We start from the raw sequence: 21,313 nt of genomic DNA, 5'->3' as shown, positions 1-21,313 counted from the left end.
GCTTCCTTGAAGCATGACAACTCACCACAATCTGTCAACATGACATAATCAGCCACATAAATGACACCAGGAACAAACCTATATGGCTGTCTTTGCATTCTGGCCAATCTCCGGACCCAATTATCAAGATTTGCTGGCAGTTCAGCCTGCAAATCTGCATTAACAGCTTGCTGTTCAACAGGTTCAGCATGTTGTACAGCTGGTTCTAGTTGTGCCAAAGGCATCTGTTCATGCTGAAATTGTGGTAAATCATGGGCAATATATTGCTGATCATTTTCAGCATCATTCCCTACATTTTTAGGACCATTTACAGGTTGAACTTAGAGATGGTGCAAGGATCGAGACATGCAGTGCTTGCTAACAGCAAAGAGACAGAGAGAGTGCAGAGTAGAGAGAGAAGAGTGAACATGACTTGTGGGTACAATCACGAGTGTACCTCTTTAGGTTTTTAGATAGATATATATATATGTAAGTACAAATGTGCTAAGGGTGTGTACAATGGCCCTTTATTCCCAACATTACAGCAGGTATTTGCTGTTGTCTAGCGGGCATTCTTTGCTGTCCTATCAATACATCTTCTCCGAATACAACCCTTCTGACTTCCTCAGTCTTTTCAAGCTATTTGTGTATGCAATCTTCCCTGAAGATAACATCATTGCTACGTATAGTTTTCCTTTTTTCGAGATCCCATAACCTATACCCATTTCACCCTTATCACCATATCCTAGGAAAATACATTTATAGAACTTTGGCTCAAGTTTGTTGTGTTCTTCCTTACGAATGTGCACAAATGCCTCATAGCCAAACACTCTCAAGTGAGCATACGAAGGTAGCTTGCCCAACCACGCTTCTTGAGGGACTCCTCCCCCCCCCCCCAAAAAAAAGACTTGTTTGGTAACCGATTAATCAAGTGTATGGCTGTCATAACAGCCTCTGCCCAAAATCCATGAGGTAAAGCAACATGTGACAGCATTTTACGAACCCTTTCTTAAATGGTCCTATTCATATACTCTGCAATACCATGTTGGGGTGGATTGTGAGGGGTGGTGAGCTCCCTTTTAATCCCTTTGCTATCACAAAAGTCCGGAAAAGCTTTGGACACAAATTTCTCACCATTGTCAGAGCCAAGACACTTTAATGTTTTGTTGGTCTAATTTTCAGCAAGTGCCAGAAATTTTTTAAATTTATCCAATGCCTAGTCCTTATGACAGATTGGATAAATCTATACTTTGCATGTGGCATCATCAACAAAAGTACATCTGAATACTTATTTTTCCCTAGAGATACTTATTTCCCCCTAGAGATAACCCTCGCATCTAACATACGTCTGAATGTATCAACTCTTAAGGGTAAAGACTTTAGAGAGAGATTTTATGTGACGATTGAGCATGCTTACCATGAATACAATCATCACATTGTTCAAAATCAGTACACCTCAAAGTCAGCAAATAACCCAAACGAGAAAGCACTTTCATTTCAGTTTGACTATGCCACAAAGAAACACTTGGCTACTCAATTATGACGACTACATGGTCACGCACACTAGAGACATACAAAGGATACAAATTATCACTTTTAGAGCCCTTGGCAACGATACAATAGCCCTTACAAATTTTCCATTTGCTATCCCCAAAGGTGGTGTGACAGCCTTCATCATCTAGCTGCCTTGTGCTTATCAAGCTCTTCTTGAGCTGAGGTACATGCCTCACATTATGCAAAACAAACACGGAGCCATGCTAAAATTCCAATTTCACACTGCCAATACTTGCAATTTTACATGCATAGTTATCCCCCAAGTGGACAACACCACGTGCACCTCCATTATAGTCAGAAAATCACTCCTGATGTGGTGTAACATGAAAAGGCGCATCTGAATCAAGTATCCAAGTATGCATGTCTCATGAGAATCTGCAATCAATGCATGTGCACTCAAAGAAGAAGCAAGAAGTACATCATTGTCACTGTCATTCTCATGAGTGACTACATTTACCTCCTCTATCTTCACATTGCTTTCTTTGCAGGTTGGTTGTCCTTTTTCTCAGCCTTGTTTGTCTTCAGTGTTTTTGCTTTTGCTTTTCTCTTCCTTCAATTGAAAACAACCCCGTTTGTAGTGCCCTTTCTTGCCACAATGATAACACTCCACATTTATGCCACGAGACTTGTTGCATGCTCTATTTTCAAAACTGCCCTTTTGCTGAAATCTGCCCCTAGTGTGCAATGCATTAGAAGACTTGTTTACTGAATTATTTTGCCTGTTGAGTTCTTCCATCAGCAAAGAACTATCCACATCAGAATATAACAGATGATCATTTGAGTTACTCAAAGCTGTCCTGAAAGTATCCCAACTTTCACACAAAGTCCATAGCAAGAAAGCAACCTTGAACTCATCATCAATGTGGAAATCCAAAGCAAATAGCTAACTGAAAATTGAGTTGAACTCGTTCAAATGTACAGACATGGATGTACCTTCCTTCATGCGAAGGTCCATCAACTTTTTCAGCCAATATACCTTGCTCTCTACACTTTTCTAAGCATACAATTCCTCAAGTCTTTGTCACATTTCATAAGCAGAATTCAGCTTCTCAATGTTAAAGAGCTAGTTGTTTGACACTAAGAGCTCTATGGTAGAGCGAGCAAGCTCATCCAAATCATCCCACTCTTCTTGTTCCATATCTACCAGTTTTATTCCCTTCGCTTTGATGGGCTTCACATGTTTCTTCTGCACCAAGACATTGTAGCATTGCTTTTGCCATATTGCAAAATTGTGTGCACCCTCAAGCTTCTTGATGTGCAAAAGGCTGCTGTTGTAACTGTTTCCAGCCATGATTTGCAGCACTAAATTGACTCAAATGTTAACAAATGCAAGCCCAAATGTCACACAAATGACCACGGTTCCCTAAAAATACCAACCAGCAGTAAAAAAACAAGAAATTTCAGAAATTTCAGATCTACAAATTGATTTTCAGAATTAGAGAATGTCTGCTACTACACTCCACAATCAATTATAGCCACATTTATAGGCCAATGCACCAATTGCATGTGAAATCCCCAAAATTCTGCTGCAATTTTTGCTCCAAATGCATTCTCGGACACAAATTTGATGATTGCCGTCAAAAGCCCCAAATTTTCAAAGGCAAACCCGCCCAAATTGAATCAATATATGTACCCAAGTGGATATACCAGGCAATTCTTGCAAAATTGATGAAATTCTGCAAAAGCCCCAATTTTCTTGGGTCCGGTGCGCACAAATTTCTGTGAAATTGACATAATTTCACTCAAATGTGAAAAGGCCCAAATTTCCCAAACAAAAGTGCACCAAATTTGCAATTTCTAAGTCAGATTGTTCTGTTTTGCATCAAAATCCCCAAATCTGGGAAAAGCCCCAATTTTTCAGCTCAAAATTTCACACTGAGCTTGCGCATGCGAACACCCGTCAGTGAAAGGAGAACAAATTGCAGAAAATAATTTTTAAAAATGACGAAAAATGTCTGTCAAATCGTGATGCAATGACTGTGTTGACCTGCCACATGCCGCCTGCTTGGTCATGGCTGACCTGTCCAACCCCCATTGCTTGCTCACCCAGTGTGTTGCCTACTTGCCAAGCCATCGCCTGCTGGCAATTGACATGCCACTTGACCAACCTATCACCTGTCCAACTCATGATTGATTGCGCCTCGAGAAGCGTGCACTCCTTGCCTACTCTGATACCAGTTTGTTAACAGAGTGCGCAAGGATCGAGATACACGAGTTGAGAGAGGGAGAGTGAGTGCAGAGTAGAGAGTGAGGAAGATAGAGAGCAAGAGACTCAATATGGGTATAATCACTAAGTGTAACACTTAAGGTTTTTGATAATATATATAAAGTACATGTGTAAGGGTGCATGCACATCCGAACACCGTAAAAGGCACGATGACCCTTTATTCCCAACACAACCAGCCTACGTTTGCTGTCTGGAGCTACCGCCCGCATAGTTTTCTCTCTCCTCAGCTGTCACCTTCTCCTACAAGCTGTTGCCCAGCCTTTGTTGGCTGCATTTGGCAGTTTTCTCTCTCCTACACCTGTCACCCAACCTAAACAGGCTGCATTTTGCTGTTTTCTCTCTCCTCACCTACGTTTTTAGTCTCTCTCTCTCTCCTGCACTACTGTCTGCATCAAATCCAGCCTTCCTTGGCTGCGTTTGCTGGTGTTCGACATCAGGAGGCTGCCTTGTTGCTTTTTGGGATCCATTCGAAGTACAACACATTCTCCACCTCATTATCCCTGCCCTAATCCTCGAGATATAGGAGTTTTTTGTACAATATTATTTCTCTGCATAGTGTGTTTGCTGCATGAGCATTGTATATTTAGTACTCATTCATTTCATTATTATTTGTGTCATAGAAACATGAAACATGAAACGGGAAATGGGAACAGGGAACGAGGACGGGGACGGTAATAGGCACGCCAAACCTAGGGAACATGGACGTGAGAATGGGAATGGCAATTAAAAAATTAAAATTCGTGAAAAAAAAATTAATATTTCACTCATAATCCATGTGGACTTTGGAGTGTAAAAACCAAGGTATATAATCCATAAGGACAAATCATTTTAAGTTTTAACTCTAAGATATCATGCATCATTCTAAAACTCCTCATTAGAAATTGAATTGCAACTTACAAGGCTCAAGAGGTAAGCTATTCAATTATCAAATGCATAATACATATGCCATAAATGATAAAACAATGAACAATGAACTAAAATTAAAGTCTAAGCTAAAAGAACATGCCTATGGCACCATTGCCAAAAAACTTAAAAGATTATAAATATGAAGTCTAATCTTTGAAAAAACATGCTCATTGCTCCAAAAAAGACTACAAATATAAAGTCTAATCTCTAGACTAAAGCAAAATGTGGCATGCCAAAATAGCCCAAAGGGCAACTGCAAGACTGCAAGTATAAATATAATATCGACATAGCACAATAGCCCAAGTGTCACACTGTCATCAATGATCATAACATCATATACAATGTACATGTGTCATGTATCATGAGACTCATGATAAGTAAACTAAATCAAAGATCATCATCATAATCTGAGGCTGCTCTAGCTACTCCTGAAGTGCCAGCCTCATCATTATGTGTACCATGAATTGCTGCATCTCCCTCAACATCAACATGTGTCTCCTCTTCTTGTTGCAGCTCCCACTCTGTGAATGGATCGAGCTTTGTTGTCATACTGTTACATAACATCCTCACTAAGACGGTTCCTCTTCTTTGAAGCAATGTGAGCATATGTACTCCACAATTGCTCCAAACAAGAGGAGCTAACTAACTGACTCAAAATACAGATGGCTAGTTGCTACAACTCAAGACCATCCGAACCATAGTCCTCCCACCACAAAGCTGCCCCAATCTTACAACGATCCTCCTGTGCATCCCCACAACCAAAAGAACGCCGAAAGATCCTATAGCATGAAAGCTGATCTCTAATCTTTCGTCTATTGCCATGATCAGGCACTAGATGAAACAATATAAGCCTCCATGCATCCATAACCTCAGTGTCATTCTCTTGACCCTTGCCCTGGAACTCAGGATCCACAACAAATGCAACTGCATGCATGGGTGAGCTATAGGAGTTCCACCTCGTCACAACTAAATGGCGTATCTCCTCATACGTCTCATCATTTGGTGCCAACTCCTGCAACTTTTCATTCAACCTATCCATAGTCTCATATACCTTGCCAATGCAAGGTTGCATAGTATCCATAACCCTCAATAAATGCACAATAGGTGATACCATAGCATCTATCCGCTTTACATCATCCCAAAAAGTGGAGTTATTTGGTTTCTCCAAGCATAAGATACCTGTAGGAGTATCTGCCAATGTTGATGAGATGAACTCATCACTAAGAAATAACTACCTCAAGGCACCACTGCATTCTCTTAATCTGCCTAGCATCAAGAAGTTAAAGGCAAATCTGGTATCAGAGTATTTTAAAAGTGTCTTTTTTTACCACAAAGAGAAGTGATGGCAAAGAAACCGGTGATTCAAAACAAAGCTAACCATTTGAGCTCCTTGCTCTATGGCAAGTGCAATCCATAATAGGTTACCAATATCCTTTAGTCGGTTGTTCAAGCAATGAGCCATACAATATGAAACTGTGATATGCGGATAATATCCCTAAATAATCGCACCTGCTGCCCTATTTGCGGGATCTCCATCTGCAACAAATCCCACAACATGCTCTGGGCCAATAAGCTCAATATTTGTAACCCACTCTGTTGCAAGTACATCTGCTGACTTTTCTATCCCCGATGCATCATGTGAAGATATGAAATACATTTTCCCACGAGAATAAGCAACCATACCATGAATGGATCGCTTGCGTGTATCACTCCAACCATCAGCAATCAAGGAAACTCTATTTTTAGCCCACAGGCTCTTTCTAGTCACTACTGCTTGCTCAACAAGGCAATTTTCCTTGTCGAGCAAAGTGGTGCGTAAGGTCTCTGATGATGGAGGTACATACAAAGGGCCATACTCACCAATCTTCTTGCACACCAATTTAAAATACTCTGACCTGGCTGCACGAAGTTGAATGTGGTCACGATAAAAAAAACATGCCACTGAAATACCCACCTCTTCCTTCTTCTTGGGATCCCAACTAGCATCAAGTGTCCTCTATCTACGTGCAACATATGGCGCTATTGATGCCATGGCCGATGGAATGCCTGCAGTAGGTGTGGAGGTAGCACTTCTTGATATTGACCCTACTCTAGACACATCTAATGAAGATGGTGTCACAAAAGTTGCAGGGTTAACTGCAACACGTCATGGTCTAGATGCAAGATAAGCTTGTTGACCTACTACACGGTCACGAAACTCCCTTTGCTTCTCCAAGGTCACATTCGGACAAAACTGTACCTCTGAATTTGGCTCATGTAGGAGATGAGCTCGAACCTGATTATGCATAAAACAGAACAAGTGGCAATTGGTATTCCATATTCTAATATTTAAGTAACTTTGAAAAATTAAAATCAATAAAAATTCGAAATACAAATGCTCGGCTCAATGGATTACCTTGTTTGCTCCACTTGTTCGCTTGTATGGGCAAAGCTTGCAAGTCCATGGTCAAGATCCTCCACCACTCAATGGGCGGTCAGCATTTACTTCTCCCCACCATGACTAATCATCGGACCTTCTTCCTCGACCACCAGCCCGATGAGCAAGGTGGGAAAATGAAGCCATTTCAGGCTGAAAATTGAAATAAAAATGGCTCGAGAGAAGCGAGAACTCGAGTCTCGAGAGAAGGGAGAAGGAAGAAGAGAAGAGGAGAAGAATGGAGAACTTAAAACTTAGAGAAGAAGGAAGACTCAAGAGAAGAGGAGAAGAAGGAAGAGGACTTAAGAAGATTCAAGGGAGAAGGTCCAAGGAAGAAGGAAAGAGAAGGGAGAAGTGAAGAGAAGGAAGAAAAAAGAAGGAAGAAGAGAAGGAAGAAGAGAAGGAAGAGAAGGAAGAGAAAGAAGAAGAAAGAAGAGAGGTTGGAGGGCAAGAGGAGACGGGGGGATTGGCGGCTAGCGGACTGGTCACTGGGGGCGGGAACGGGTAGACGAAGCGGGCGGAAATGCACAGTCGCAGTCTACAGACTATTAGGCGGGAGCAGTAGCCGGCCGAAGGTAAGTGGGTGCCACGTGGCATTCCCTGTCTGAAACGCGTGGCGTTCCCTGTCTTGTTTCAGACAGGGAACGCGTTCCCTGCTGTGTTCCCCATCTGAAATGGGACAAGGAACATTCCATCGATTTGCAACGTGTCCCATAACGGCTTCGTGCCAAGGACGGCGATTCCGCATGCCTAGGGGCCGTTCCGGCCGTTTCCTGTTTCTATGATTAGTGTTCATTGTCTTTGAGTTATCCTAACCCTAACTATGTTCTGTGTTATCAGTTTGTGCTTTGTCATACGATTGGTATTGTGTTTTTGTGTTTAGAGCATCAATCACATTAGCTTGACTTAAACAGCTCCAAAACATTCTTAATTAATGAAGCAAACCTTTTATTTTAAAAAGAAACATGATCCTAGAGAGTTATCCCCCAAACTTTCTATAAATAGGCATGCAACTGCAATATCCTCTAGTAGGGGTATGGACAGCAGTGGAGTGGAGAGGGAAGAGTGTGGGAGTGATGGAGGAAGAGGGGTAAAGAATGACTAAGGTGGTGTAGAATGAATGAAGTGACTGCCTATTTATAGGTATAAGCTGTCTAGGGCGGCGTACCATTGTGTGGGTGCCGACTTAAAAAATGACCAAAATGTGGACATCGACCCTTTTTGGGGCTGTCAATGCAAAACCCTAACTAAAGTATGTAAACTAAGGAAGTGGTTTCTGGACAGCCATCCCAAAAGAGTAAATGGTGGGTGACAACTTCGTGATGAGTAGGTACCCTCCCTAAGGGTGGAGACATAGAAGCCCCCTCTAAAGCCAAAGAAGGAGCCCCCTCTAAGGGCAAAGAGAGTACATCCCCCTTTGAATCCCCCTCCACAAAAGAAAGGGAATCTAAAAACTCATAGATCACAGACTCCAAATCATCTGAAGACAAAGAAAGCACTGCCAGTCATGCCAAGAAGAAGGTATCTCAGGTATTGAAGATGTTGTAGAACTCCCAGAGGTGGCCTCACGAACCTGAGTAGTCAAGGGTAGGGAAAGATGAGAGCCAAGGGTGGGCAACAATCACTGGCTCTCATTGGAGCGAACTGCAAAGCCAAAGTAAGAGAAGGAGTCAAACTGTCTCACTGTCTCGTGAACGAGCGGACTCTCGAGGGGACAGTAGCCAACAATCACTATCTCTCAATGGAGCGGACTGTAGAACAGTGGATTGTCGAGGTGGCATTCCTAAAACCCTAGAAGAAGTGGCAACCCCTGCGGTGCATTGTGGCAAGCGCAAGGAGGTCTGGTACCAATCGATCCTCCTGTAGCTTGAAAGGGCTTCATGAACATTGGATGCATCTTATTGCCTTGAGCATGAAAATCTGAAAGCCAGTGTAGAATAAACTCTATGGCCCAAAAGGGAGAGGTGGCACAACGAATACCTCGAGATAGACACATACTCCAGGCGTGTAAGGAGCAAAGCATCGGTGGGGGTTCTAGTGATGTCTAAAGAGGAGCACCCAGTGGTCTGTTCATCTATGTGTGGAGAAGTCATAGCATCGGAGTGTCAACCTGTAAAGGGAGGATGGGCGGGAAAGGAAGAGAATGGTATCTTTGTCTTCTGGTGATACAGTGGAGATGAAGGGGAAATTCAGTAGATGATGCCGAATCCGCAACCTATTATCTGATGCAAAGGATCTTCACGGCTCATGAGCACCTTTGGCTTTGATACCACGTCAAAAAATGACAAAGAGACCAAAGAGCTGGTAGGGTTTGTAAGGAGAAACACAATGTGCGTACGGCAAACATTGAGAGAGAAGAGAAACTCAAAAACACAAGAACACAATGATGATATATGAGAAGAAAAGCTGATACAGTGGAGCTGAAGCTCAAAAGATAGCTGCATTGTCCTATATGCATCACGCGGTAGCACCAGTGGAGATCTGCACAGTGAAGGGAGCAAAATGTAGTCCTCCAAGCAGTGGGCTATCGAAGTAATCACTGGAAGGTGAAGAACAACTCTCGAGGGAGCGAGCCATAGTCCTCTGATGCGGTCAAATATGTGGAAGATGATCACCAGCTATCGAGCAAGTGAACCACAGTCCTCAGATACCGAGGAGATGGCCTAGGCAACAAAACGAAAATCCCAAAGTGTGTCGAGGAACTATCAAACACAAGGAGAGCAGCCCAAATGTTGACACCAAGGAATGGATGATGACACTAAATGAAGGGATAGCCACCAAGAGGGTAAACATAGCCTCTGAATGCTTGTCAACCCAAAAACGCAAGTACTTGGGGCTACAGAAACTAATGCCTAATGTGGGGTAACACCAAGCAAGAAGATGCTAACGCTAGGCTAGGGAAGGTGATGCCAGATATGGAGAAGGTCTCCAAGCAGCCAAACGCAAATATAGTGAAGCCTGAAGGGAGTAAAAGAGTGACCGTGAATAGCGATGTCCTCCAGTAGGGATATGGGCAGCAGTAGAGTAAAGAGGGAAGAGTGTGGGAGTGACGGAGGAAGAGGGGTGAAGAATGACGGAGGTGGTGTAGAATGAATGAAGTGATTGTCTATTTATAGACATAAGTTATCTAGGGTGGCGCACCACTATGTGGACACCCACTAAAAAAAAGACCAAAATGTGGACATCAACCCTTTTTGGGGCTATCAATGCAAAACCCTAACTGAAGTGTGTAAACTGAAAATTTGGTTTCTCAACGAGAGAGAGAGAGAGAGAGATGGTCAACCCTGTAAACCAAGTATTCCACTTGAAGGGAAATCTATAAGGAGGAACAATAGACAAGATATGCTAATGATGCCCAAAATTCGACCTCAGGAGAAAAGCCACTAGCTCTCTGTCTCCATGCTGGTAACTTGTAAGAATACAAAGGCCCAACCATCAAGTCATGGCTGAAACATCCAAGGCCCTAAACTAGGTAGAACGTGTGGATCCTAGGTATCAATAGGTGAGATGGTAGCTCAATATTGACCACTCCATCAAAGGGAAGATAAAGAACAAATAGGCTTTTCGCCAAGATATGCAAAGGACTGCACGATGAGGAGTGACCCTCTCTAAAGCTAAAAGAATGGGATCCCCCTCTGAAGCCCCCCTCTAAGAGAAATAGGGAATCAAATAACTCATGGCTCACGATCTTCGAAGCATTTGATGACGAAGAAAGTACCACCTGTGGTGCCAAAGAAGGTATCTAGGGCTGCAAGGGAACAGAGGCTAGACCCCAACATGCCTCTCAAACCTGAGTAGAAGAGTGGGATAAGATGTAGCTCATGTGAAGCCATGGGTGGTGGGCAACAACCACTGTCTCTTGGTGGAGCCAACTGCAACGCCGTAGGAGTGAAAGGAATCGAATAGCCTCTCTCTCTCTCGAACGGTCATAAGGGGTAGAATAGAATCCATGAGTTCTTAGAAACTCATCTATCCTATGGAACCAAGAACATGGTGCTTGCTTCAACTCTTTAACATGGTGCTTGCTCAGTCCGTGAAGAGCTTTATGGTCAGTAGAAGAAAATTCCGAAGACTGTTCCACATAGACTTCCTCCTTCAAATAGCCATTCAAGAAAGCACTTTTAACATCCATCTAATAGATTGGCCAACCATGATGAGCAGCAAGAACAACCAACAAGCAAAATGATCTCAATCGTCCAGTGGGTACAAAGGTCTCATAATCTATGCCATGTTTTGTCGAAAACCTTGCACTAGAAGGTGAGCCTTGTATTTATCCAAAGATCCATCAGCTTTTGATTTAGTCCTAAAGATCCACTTGGTCCCGATGACTTTCTTGTGGCTTTGATAATCCAATAAGGTCCAAGTCTCATTATAGTCAATGCTAGCAAGCTGCTACGATGCTTTAGAGCCTCTTGCCAACTCTCCAACTCGAAATGCACTGTATAATCTTCCATAAAAGCTGACACAAATAATACACTAGGTACAATCCATGCAAATCTTCTAGCACCCTCTAGATTGGAATCAAGTGAAAGGATCCCCGAATCCCACATGGTCTGTTGATACTAACGAGGTGACAGGTCCCAAGGAAGAGCCCTGGGTGCTCAAGACTCTGCAAGTAGGTCAGGAGCAGATAGCAATGTCATGAGGACGTGAAATTTTGAGATACTCTAATCTTGCCAATAACATTTGATTAAGATATTAATCAAATATGCAAGGTTATTTAGCACATGTGATGCATATGGCACTTATTTCATGGTAACGGCCCAAGGACCCTGAGAATACAGTAAAAGTCAAAGGCAAAAGTTGTGGTAAGTTATCCTAACTGGGTTTTAGTGGTCAGTTGGTGTTAGTTTTGACCCTAGGATAGTTATTTGGCCAAGAAATATCAGTGGTTTAATGCCAGTCCAAGGGTCAACAGAGGTTGGGGACCACTCCAAGTTGCAAATGGCCTAGCCAATTATGGATGGGCACATTTAATTTTGGGCAAGGTCAAAAGGACGGCTAAAATTAATTTTTAAGATTATTTAATTCTGCAATTTAATTAAATGGCTGGATAATGCTGAAAAATAGATTTAGAAGGCTGCCATTTGGTAGAAATGCCCATGAAAACTGAGAAAACGTTTTTGGGGTTGGATCTCAGTCATTCAGTCAATTTACAGCCTGGGAGAGAGAGAGAGAGCTTCCAAAGTCACCCATGCAGCCTCTACCTTGCTCTCTGCTAACACTTTGTCGCCTTCTGCAAGGGCTGGTCAGCGTAGTGCTGAGGAAGAAATAAGATGGGTACAGTGGGTAGGGTGGATAGGGTGAGGAAGTGGAGAACACTTGGGAATTAAACCCTAGAGTGCCCACTATGTAGACGTGATGTGTGCACAATGAATCCATAAGTGGATCAAGACTAATTGGGTATGGGCATGGTAGTTGCATGAATAGCCCAATAAGGTGAGATAGGGACTCTACAAGTAGAGAATGGAAATTGCTGTGGGAGTGACCCATGGATGTGTGGCAACGCACCCTAAGCAAAGGATGGATATCCCTATGTCTAAGGAGCCAACAAAATAGTCGGTGCAAGTCCAAAGGGACTGAAGGGCATACCCGACATAAACATCCTAGGATAGACATATGTGTTCACTTGCATGTGTGTGTAAGTGTCACGAGGACGTGAAAATTTTATGCTTTGCTTATGTTTAATTGACATTTGATTAAAGGATTAATCAAATGTGCAATTAAAAGATGCACATGTGTTGCACATGTGAGGTGCAAGCTACTTTTTCACAATTGAAGGCCGAAGGACCCTGTGAAAAAGATGGGCGTCAAAGGCAAAAGTTGTAACAAGTTAAACTTGTTAGATTCAAGGTGAATTTTGGTGTCAGTTTGCCCCTAGGACCATTAATTGGCCATTAAGTGTCAGTGGTGACACTAGGGACTAGGCATTAATTAATGGATTAATGCTTGTCCAAGGGTCAATTAATGCATGGAACCACTTTGGGTTGCAAATGGCCTAGCCAATTAATTTTTGGATGGGCAAGGTCAATTTTCTGGGCATGGATTAAGGGCTGAATTAATTTTCAGAATTAATTAATTCTGAAAATTAATTAAATGGCTGGAAATTGCTGAAAATGGATTAAGAAAGCTGCTACTTGGCAAAACTTTCCCATACAAGTGGAGGAAAGGCTAAATAGGGCTGAAGGGAGAGGGAAATCTCGTTTTTTAATTTTGGAGCTGTTGAAAAGAGGTGTTGGACTGTTGCTGCCAGCTTTTGGGGCCAATTCCCAGCCATTGGAGACCATTTTGGTGATGGAGATTGCATAATCTTGACCTTGGGAAGCTGACAATTGCTGCTGATGCACTTTCTCCTGAAGATCACAGTCTCTGATGCTCCTATTGTTGTTGATGCATCCGTTTGGGGCTGGTACAGCAGGGTAGCAACTGATTTTGATCAGTTCTTCGTGACAAATCTCGGAATTTTCTCTCTCTACAGCATTCTCTCATCTCCTTCAGCCTATGCTCAGCCATTCTAAGCAATTCTTAGCCATTCGGAGGAGATCTCAGCCGTTTTTGGTGGGCTGATCTGTAATTTCTGCAGTAAACCCTAATTTACAGCAAAAATTAGGGTTTAGCAGCCACCTTGGGATCCGTGCTAGAGATTGAAGGCTCAAGGGACTAAAATCAGCAGCTGATAATTGAGGATTATCAAGGGATTTCAGGAGCCAACCCATCCCAATTTGATTTGGGGCAGCATTTGGCCAGCCAAGGGTCAAATTGGAGAAGAAGTCCTGGGTGAATCAAGGGGCAAATGACCAAAAAGGCTTGCTGGTCATTTATGACAGCAAGAGCAATTGGTTAGCAGGAGGAGATTGAAGAATCTCGAGTTGTACTTCTTCCAATTGAATGAAAGCTAAAGAAATACCGCAAGGGGCGCCAATTTTGGAGCCAACAGGGTGTCTAGTATCCAAGAATGCTATTGTAAAGTGTGTATTTCATTTTTTGTGCATATATTTATTGCTTTAATTAACTCTTAAATCAGGTTATCACCACCCATTCCAAGAAGGAAAGCTAGTTTCAGTAAGGCATAATGTTAATGGGTGGGATTCCCACTAACGATATACCAGAGTGCAAAGTGGCATTTACCTACGGGTAGCTAACATGTGGTACTGAAACAGAAAAAGATCTAGAAATGAAAACAAAAGATACTAATCCTATTGTGTTGGATGCAAATGTGGAATGTAATACTAAGCTATTAAAAGCAGAGAACAGAAAATCTAAGTTTTGATATGTAGATGAAAAATCTAGGTGTTGACCAAAATAGGTAGAGATGGGAGGGTTTCAAGAATAATGACTACCAACTCTATACAATGTCAAGTATACTTGTGGATATATACCTACTTCAAGAGCCTCCTTGACTGAAATTGACATATTCAAACCAGTCATGATCCGAATCCTACATACCAAAAGGAGAAACAAGGGAGGCATTGTCTTCCTCATGGAGTCCATTATGTCTCCTCAAAGCCTTCCGTGATAGAGAAGCCTAAAAAGACACTATGGGATCCCAAAAAGAAGAAGTCTAAGCATTGTGAATTGGTTACATATTGTTCATATATCTTACACAAACTAAGTCTATACAATAACCGCAGGATACTCTTTAGAAGAGCACCCGCTCTAATATCATGTGGAGTGATGCTAGGTTTTGCACCAAGAAAACACAAAATGTACAAACATGACTAAAACACAATAACTCACACAAGAACAAAACACAAAACACAAACAAAGAAGAAAGAGAACTCTAAAGTGAATGAATGTTGTAAATGAAGGAAAGAGTGCACAAGATCGGCAGAGCAATAGGAGTAGCTGGAGAGTGACTGTCATGAGGACATGTATTTTTGAAATCTCACTTAACATGTGGATTAATTTTTAATCACATGATTAAGTAAATGTTGCAAGTGTAAGGTGTAGCCAGGGTTAGAGTAAATTTATGAGCCCGGGACCCGAGAAAATCACGAGAGATCAAAGGCAAAAGTTGCTATAAGTTATATTGCACAAATACTTGGTGGTATCTTGTATCAATTGTTGGCCAAGGTCATTCATTTGGCCATAAGTATCAATTGGTGACACTAGAGAAGTGGTGTTTAATAGTACCTAACGCCAATCCGATAGTCAAAGATGACATAGAGACACTCGGGAATGGAAGTTGCCTAGACAATTTAATTATTGGCCAGTCAGATTATTATTCAGGGCACCAAAATAATTGTTGGATTAATTTTTAATATTTAAATACTGAAAATTAATATTTAATTATGAATAATGTCGGAAAAACCATTTGAAAAGGCTACCACTTGTCAAAAATACCCATGCAAGACTGAAAAACTCTTTAGAGGTTGGAGAGGGGCATTTTTAGTGGATTCAGTCTATAAGAAAGGGAGAAAATGCTGTTGGTCTAATTTGCAATCTGAGGCAACCAAGGGCATGAGAAGACCAATCAACAGCACATAACAGCATCTATAGGTTGTTGAGACAGGACAGCAACAGTAAATGACTGATTTTCTTTAGTTCTTTGCATCTACAAGCTGTTGAGACAGGGCAGCAGCAGTACATGATAGATTTTATTCACTTCTTCACAAAGAAAGTTTGAATTTTCTCTCTCCTCAGCATTCTCTCTCATCTCTCAGCCTTTCTACAGCCTTACTCCAAAGATTGCAGCATTCAGATCACCAGAGGCTAAGAAATTTCAGATTTCTCTACTGTAAACCCTAATTTACAACTCCAAGACTGGGATTTTTCAGGGCTGAATGTGAATTTCAACTAAATTCAGGTGAAGGACTGGCCATTGAATTTGGGGCATTTCTATCGTCTATGAAGTGGGTGAAGGCCAATTAAGTGTCCAAATCAAGGGGCAAAATTAGATTGAAGACTTGCTGGTCACTTTGGACAGCAAGGGGAGTTTGGATTGCGAAGGAGATTGGGAGAATCCCATTGTAAATCAACTTTTTATTCAATAAAGCTAAAGAAATACTAAAAGGGGCGCCAATTTTGGGGCCAATCGGGTGTGCATTCTCCAAGATCAGTAGGTAAATTTGTATTTTCAGATTTGCATTTAGTGTTTGCTGCTGTAATTAAGTTGTAATCAGGGATTTACCACCCATCCACAGAAGGAAGACTGGTTTCAGTGACATCCACCGAAGACAGATTCTAAGGGATATAGCCACCAATTAGAGTTAAGATGATGCTAAAAGTGGAAAAGCAGTAGGCTGAAAACCAAACCAAAAAACAGCAATCTCTGGGGCTGCAACTGGTAAATGCAGCAATCTAACCACCCAAGGATAATGGCAATCGATCACCCAAAGCAGTAGGAGGCTGACTGACAACTAAAGAAGGTGAATCTAATGCAAACTGGGCCTGCACTACAGTAGACACAAGCTGTATGATGCTCAAGAAGAGGCTTCATAGTAGGGCGGCCTACACAAACTATAGATGCAATTGTCAAGTGGCACTAGATCAAGTTACCAACAGCTCAAGGCAGTAGATGGCAGCAGTGGACACAGCACCTAGGGATGGTGATGATGTGGCAGCAGTCCCTATGGGCTAGACAGCCAATGGAAGAAGGGCTGATGGTTGAAAACCTACAGATGTGGATCCTCCCAAAGTTTGGATGTTTGCTTATGGGATACAAAAACTTTGGCAAAGTTTGAGTTTTGGGGCTGTTTTAATGAGCGAATGAAGATTTAATGTGCAACACATCTTTTTTAGCTTATCAAGTAATGGCTACCATAAATGCGCCATAGTAGACTACCACAATGGTGATGTGCTATGAATATGGTGGATCAAAGTCAATCGCTCCTTTCACGAGGTAAACTAAAGACATGCTTACATGGTGCAAGGAGTTTTCATTCTTGGATAGGAACCATCATACACAAGTATCCAAAGTGCCTCGTTGCACATTAACACATTATCAATGCATGGGTGATACAAGGAGTAATGCAAAGTGCTATGCTCAAACAGAGTGCTATGCACAATGAAGTGTTACCAGCTGAGTACTACCCTCGTACGGGAATAGTTCACCAAATCAGTACAATGATCAAGATCCTATAAGCACCAAGAGAGTGATACTGCCCCCTCTCACCGCTGAATGGTGAAAGGAGAAGCACCCCCTCTCACCTGAACATGTGAATGAAGAAGAGCAATGCCCATGACCAGGTAAAAACCTATGAAATGATTGGCCTCCATCATCATCTCAAGGAAGGTTATACCTCAGCCCCAAGAAGAAGCCTCCATGCTGCTTTGGAGTGTGAAGCCCAATGAGAGCAACCTATGTAGGAGTGCCAAGCTTCCCAAATCTTTGATGCGATCAAAGCACTAGGTCCCTATAGGGATTAGTTCCAACAAAAACACGGGCAATGAGAGTAAGTACCACAGAATTCTCATACCTCTATTTCAATGGAGATGCTTTTAGGTGCTTTATGTTTACTGTTAGAAGATTTTGCACTCCCATAGGGGATGCAAGCGAAAGAGATTAGGGAATAGTGAAGACAAACTGAAGCTAGCCCTACTAGAATCCAAAGATCCACAGGTGGGAAGAACGACAGCGCCTCAATCAATGTTACGGACATCTAAACCGAGTTAGGTGCAACGCTCCACGATCTGGTAGACTGGAGGGTTCATGAAAACCTTTTTACCCAACCAAGGGCAAGCTTTCATCGTATTAAGATTTCTGTTATGAAATCTTTCTCCTTTAAGTCATGAAAAATCAATCTCACAGAATTGCAGCCAGTAAAAAGGTACATTAAAGTGCAGTCATCTACGAGAAGTGCTGGTCTTACGGAACAAGTGGTGAAGCGCAAGCTTACTAACGTGTATCTGTTTTGATAAACGTCACTGTTTAACAAACAAGAAATCATGCCGTTAGTTCAGAATTCCGCCAGTTAAAAAAGTACAGTATCGTGAGATTTTCTGTGATACAACCAAGCATATCATGTACCTGTAATTACTTGGTAAATGCATCATTTCTACTAATAAACACACGCACGCACGCACACGCATAGATAGATAGACAGATACACAGTGTGTGTGTGTGTGTGTGAGAGAGAGAGAGAGACCTCAACCAATTCTTGCGCCAGTGGACTTGGGACATTAAGGACTGCAGATTGCTGCTGCGGCGCACCTTCCTCCTGCGGGATTGCCATTGAACGCAAATGATGTCACCAAATCATGGTGTTTGCCTGATCACCTGGGCCATACACCCTACCACTGTGTTGTTTTCCATGGTGTTTTTTTTTTTATATTTTAGAAAATATATTATTTACACCCTTCGAACCAAGGAGAAAATCCTGAAGCTTCTGTGGTAAAAGTAGAGAGGCTTGGTATACAAAAGTAATCCACCATTATAGCTCGCGCTCTCTCTCACACACACACACACTCTCTCTCTCTCTCTCTCTCTCTCTCCCCCCTTCTTTTTAACACCAAAAATCTCCTCTCTTTCTTTTTTTCTTTTTCTTTCTTATAACATTGAGTTACGTGCCTTTGCCATATATATATCTCCAAGCCCATCATAATCTATAAACCTCTCCTAGGCTAATTCTTTGCCACTCTCCAACTCTCTCTCTCTTTCTCTGCCGAGCAAGCAAGATAGCCATCAGAAGGCGCGGACAGTGAGACACGTGGGTATAGGGAATTGCAGAACCTGACGTTTCAACAACCCCCCTTCTACATGACAGGGGGTGTCAAGAGAGGCCATCGATGCCAACTTCTCGTGCAAAAATTCAAAATCAATATGGTGATCACTCAAGATGTTGAAGTTGAAGAATAAGAGGAACATGAGGGAAATCTACAGCATGTTGATGCTTGCCCAATGGTCGATGAAGTTCATGAAGAAGAGGATGCCACTAATGAAGGATTTTATGATCCCATGAATGGGTTTCCATTTGATCTAGGTGGCACTCATGATTCTCATGCTTCCTTGTGTACTATTTCACATTATGCATGGACTGGATGCAAAGGGGAAAGTACATTTAAACTCAAAGGTATTGCAAGGTAGCACAACTACAAATCCAACCAAGTATAGGCGAGCACATAGTCATGAAGGTAGGTCATGTACGCAGTCAGCAGGCAAGTAGGGCGAGTAATCTCCATTGCTTTGCTTCTCTCTCTCCCACCATTTAACATATATTTAGTATCTTTATCTTCATAATATGACAATGATTTAACATAATATTATTATATATACATATAGCATATATACAATTGATATATTAAATATAGTATAATTATAAATTTAATATATCAAGTAATATTAATATAACATTATATTAGAGAATTTGGGAATTTCCATGCACTTTGGGAAGCCCCAATACCTTTATTATTTGACCACAATGGTCAAATCTTGTTGTCTTACTTAAAGGTGGAGTTTACTCTAAATACTATATAAGCTACCTTCCCAAATCTCACTTTCAAATATGGATCGAGATTTAGCCAGGTGATCAAATATTTATCACTTATTTGAAATTGGAACTTGGAAATTTTCCAAATTCTCTAATATGAAGTTATATTTTCTATATATTATTTAGAGCTTTGGTTTGATAATATCCCGAACTAAGGAGAAAATCACCAAGCCTATGCAGCAAAAGTAGAGAGGTTTGGCATACAAAGTAATCCTCCATTATAGCTCTCTCTCTCTCTCTCTCTCTCTCTCTCTCTCTCTCTCTCTCTCTCTCTCTCTCTCTCTCTCTCTCTCTCTCTCTCTCTCTCTCTCTCTCTCTCTCTCTCTCTCTCTCGACCCCATCATAATCTATGCCTATGCATTATAGTGTAAATGTAGAAACATATGCTAGGTTAATACTTTGCCTCCCTCCCGCTCTCTCTCTTTCTCTGCTAAGCAGGCAAGTTAGCCATCAAAAGGCATGGGCAGTGAGACACATGGGTACAGGGAATTGCAGAACTTGGCCTTTCAACAATCCCCCTTTTACATGATAGGGGTGTCAAGAGAGCCCATGGATGCCAACTTGTTGATGCTCTCCCAATTTTGCATAGATCCATCTCTTCTTCAATCTATCTAGAGATAGTTGAACATGATGTCCTCTCTACCTACAAGTGCTCTCTCTCTCACTATCTGTGTGTCATGTTGGTAGGGGTTCACTACAAGGCAACATAGCTATAGATCCGTCATGTTGGCAGAGGTTCACTACAAGGCAATACAACTGCAGATCTGAGCATGCACATCCAACAAGCACACAATTAGGACTAGTAGGGGTTCTCTATAGGGCATCACAGCTACAAATCCAAGCAGGTACAAGCAAGCACATACTCATGAAGGTAGGGTAGGTTGTGACAGTCTCCATCGCTTTGCTTCTCTCTCTCTCTCTCTCTCTCTCTCTCTCTCTCTCTCTCTCTCTCTCTCTCTCTCTCTCTCTCTCTCTCTAACACCAAGAATATCCTCCTCTTCCTCTTTTTTCTTTTTCTTCCTTATAACATTGAGAGTTACATGTTTTTGCCATCTCTCTCTCTCTCTCTCTCTCTCTCTCTCTCTCTCTCTCTCCTTTTTAACACCAAGAATATCCTCCTCTTCCTCTTTTTTCTTTTTCTTCCTTATAACATTGAGAGTTACATTTTTTTGCCCTCTCTCTCTCTCTCTCTCTCTCTCTCTCTCTCTCTCTCTCTCTCTCTCTCTCTCTCTCTCCTCTTTTTAACACCAAGAATATCCTCCTCTTCCTCTTTTTTCTTTTTCTTCCTTATAACATTGAGAGTTACATTTTTTTGCCATCTCTCTCTCTCTCTCTCTCTCATCATAATATATGTCTATGCACTATAGTGCAAATGTAGAAACCTCTACTAGGTTGATACTTTGCCTCCCTCCCGGTATCTCTCTTTCTTTACTGAGTAGGCAAGTTAACCATCAAAAGGCATGGGCAATGAGACACCTGGGTACAGGGAATTGCAAAACTTGACCTTTCAACAATCCCCCTTTTACATGACAAGGGTATAAAGAGAGGCCATGGATGCCAACTTTTTGATGCTCTCCGAATTTTGCATAGGTCCACCTCTTCTTCAATCTCATCCAGAGGTAATTGAACATGATTTCCTCTCTACATGTAGGTGCTCTCTCTCTCTCTCTCTCTCTCTCTCTCTCTCTCTCTCTCTCTCTCTCTCTCTCTCTCTCTCTCTCTCTCTCTCTCTCTCTCTCTCTCTCTCTCTCTCTCTCTCTCTCTCTCTCTCTCTCTCTCTCTCTCTCTCTCTCTCTCTCTATG

At 41.9% G+C, this 21,313-nt stretch overlaps 1 protein-coding gene across 1 annotated transcript in view; it reads right to left on the bottom strand.

Moving 5' to 3' along the window:
- Positions 1-18,487, bottom strand: part of LOC148023294 (uncharacterized) — a 65,770-nt gene extending 47,283 nt beyond the window's left edge. The window contains exon 1 of the mRNA XM_087696337.1: positions 18,170-18,487. Coding sequence (XP_087552463.1) covers positions 18,170-18,256 — 87 coding nt within the window. The 5' untranslated portion in view covers positions 18,257-18,487. The remainder of the gene's footprint in view (positions 1-18,169) is intronic.
- Between the last annotated feature and the right edge of the window lie 2,826 nt (positions 18,488-21,313).

The sequence above is a fragment of the Lygodium microphyllum genome, chromosome 16 (assembly GCF_053477565.2).
Source record: "Lygodium microphyllum isolate KBCC chromosome 16, Lygodium_microphyllum_v1.1.10, whole genome shotgun sequence".
NCBI classification, from domain to species: Eukaryota; Viridiplantae; Streptophyta; class Polypodiopsida; order Schizaeales; family Lygodiaceae; genus Lygodium; species Lygodium microphyllum.
Note: the sequence above shows the minus strand (reverse complement) of the source record. Positions and strands in the feature narration are given on the sequence as shown.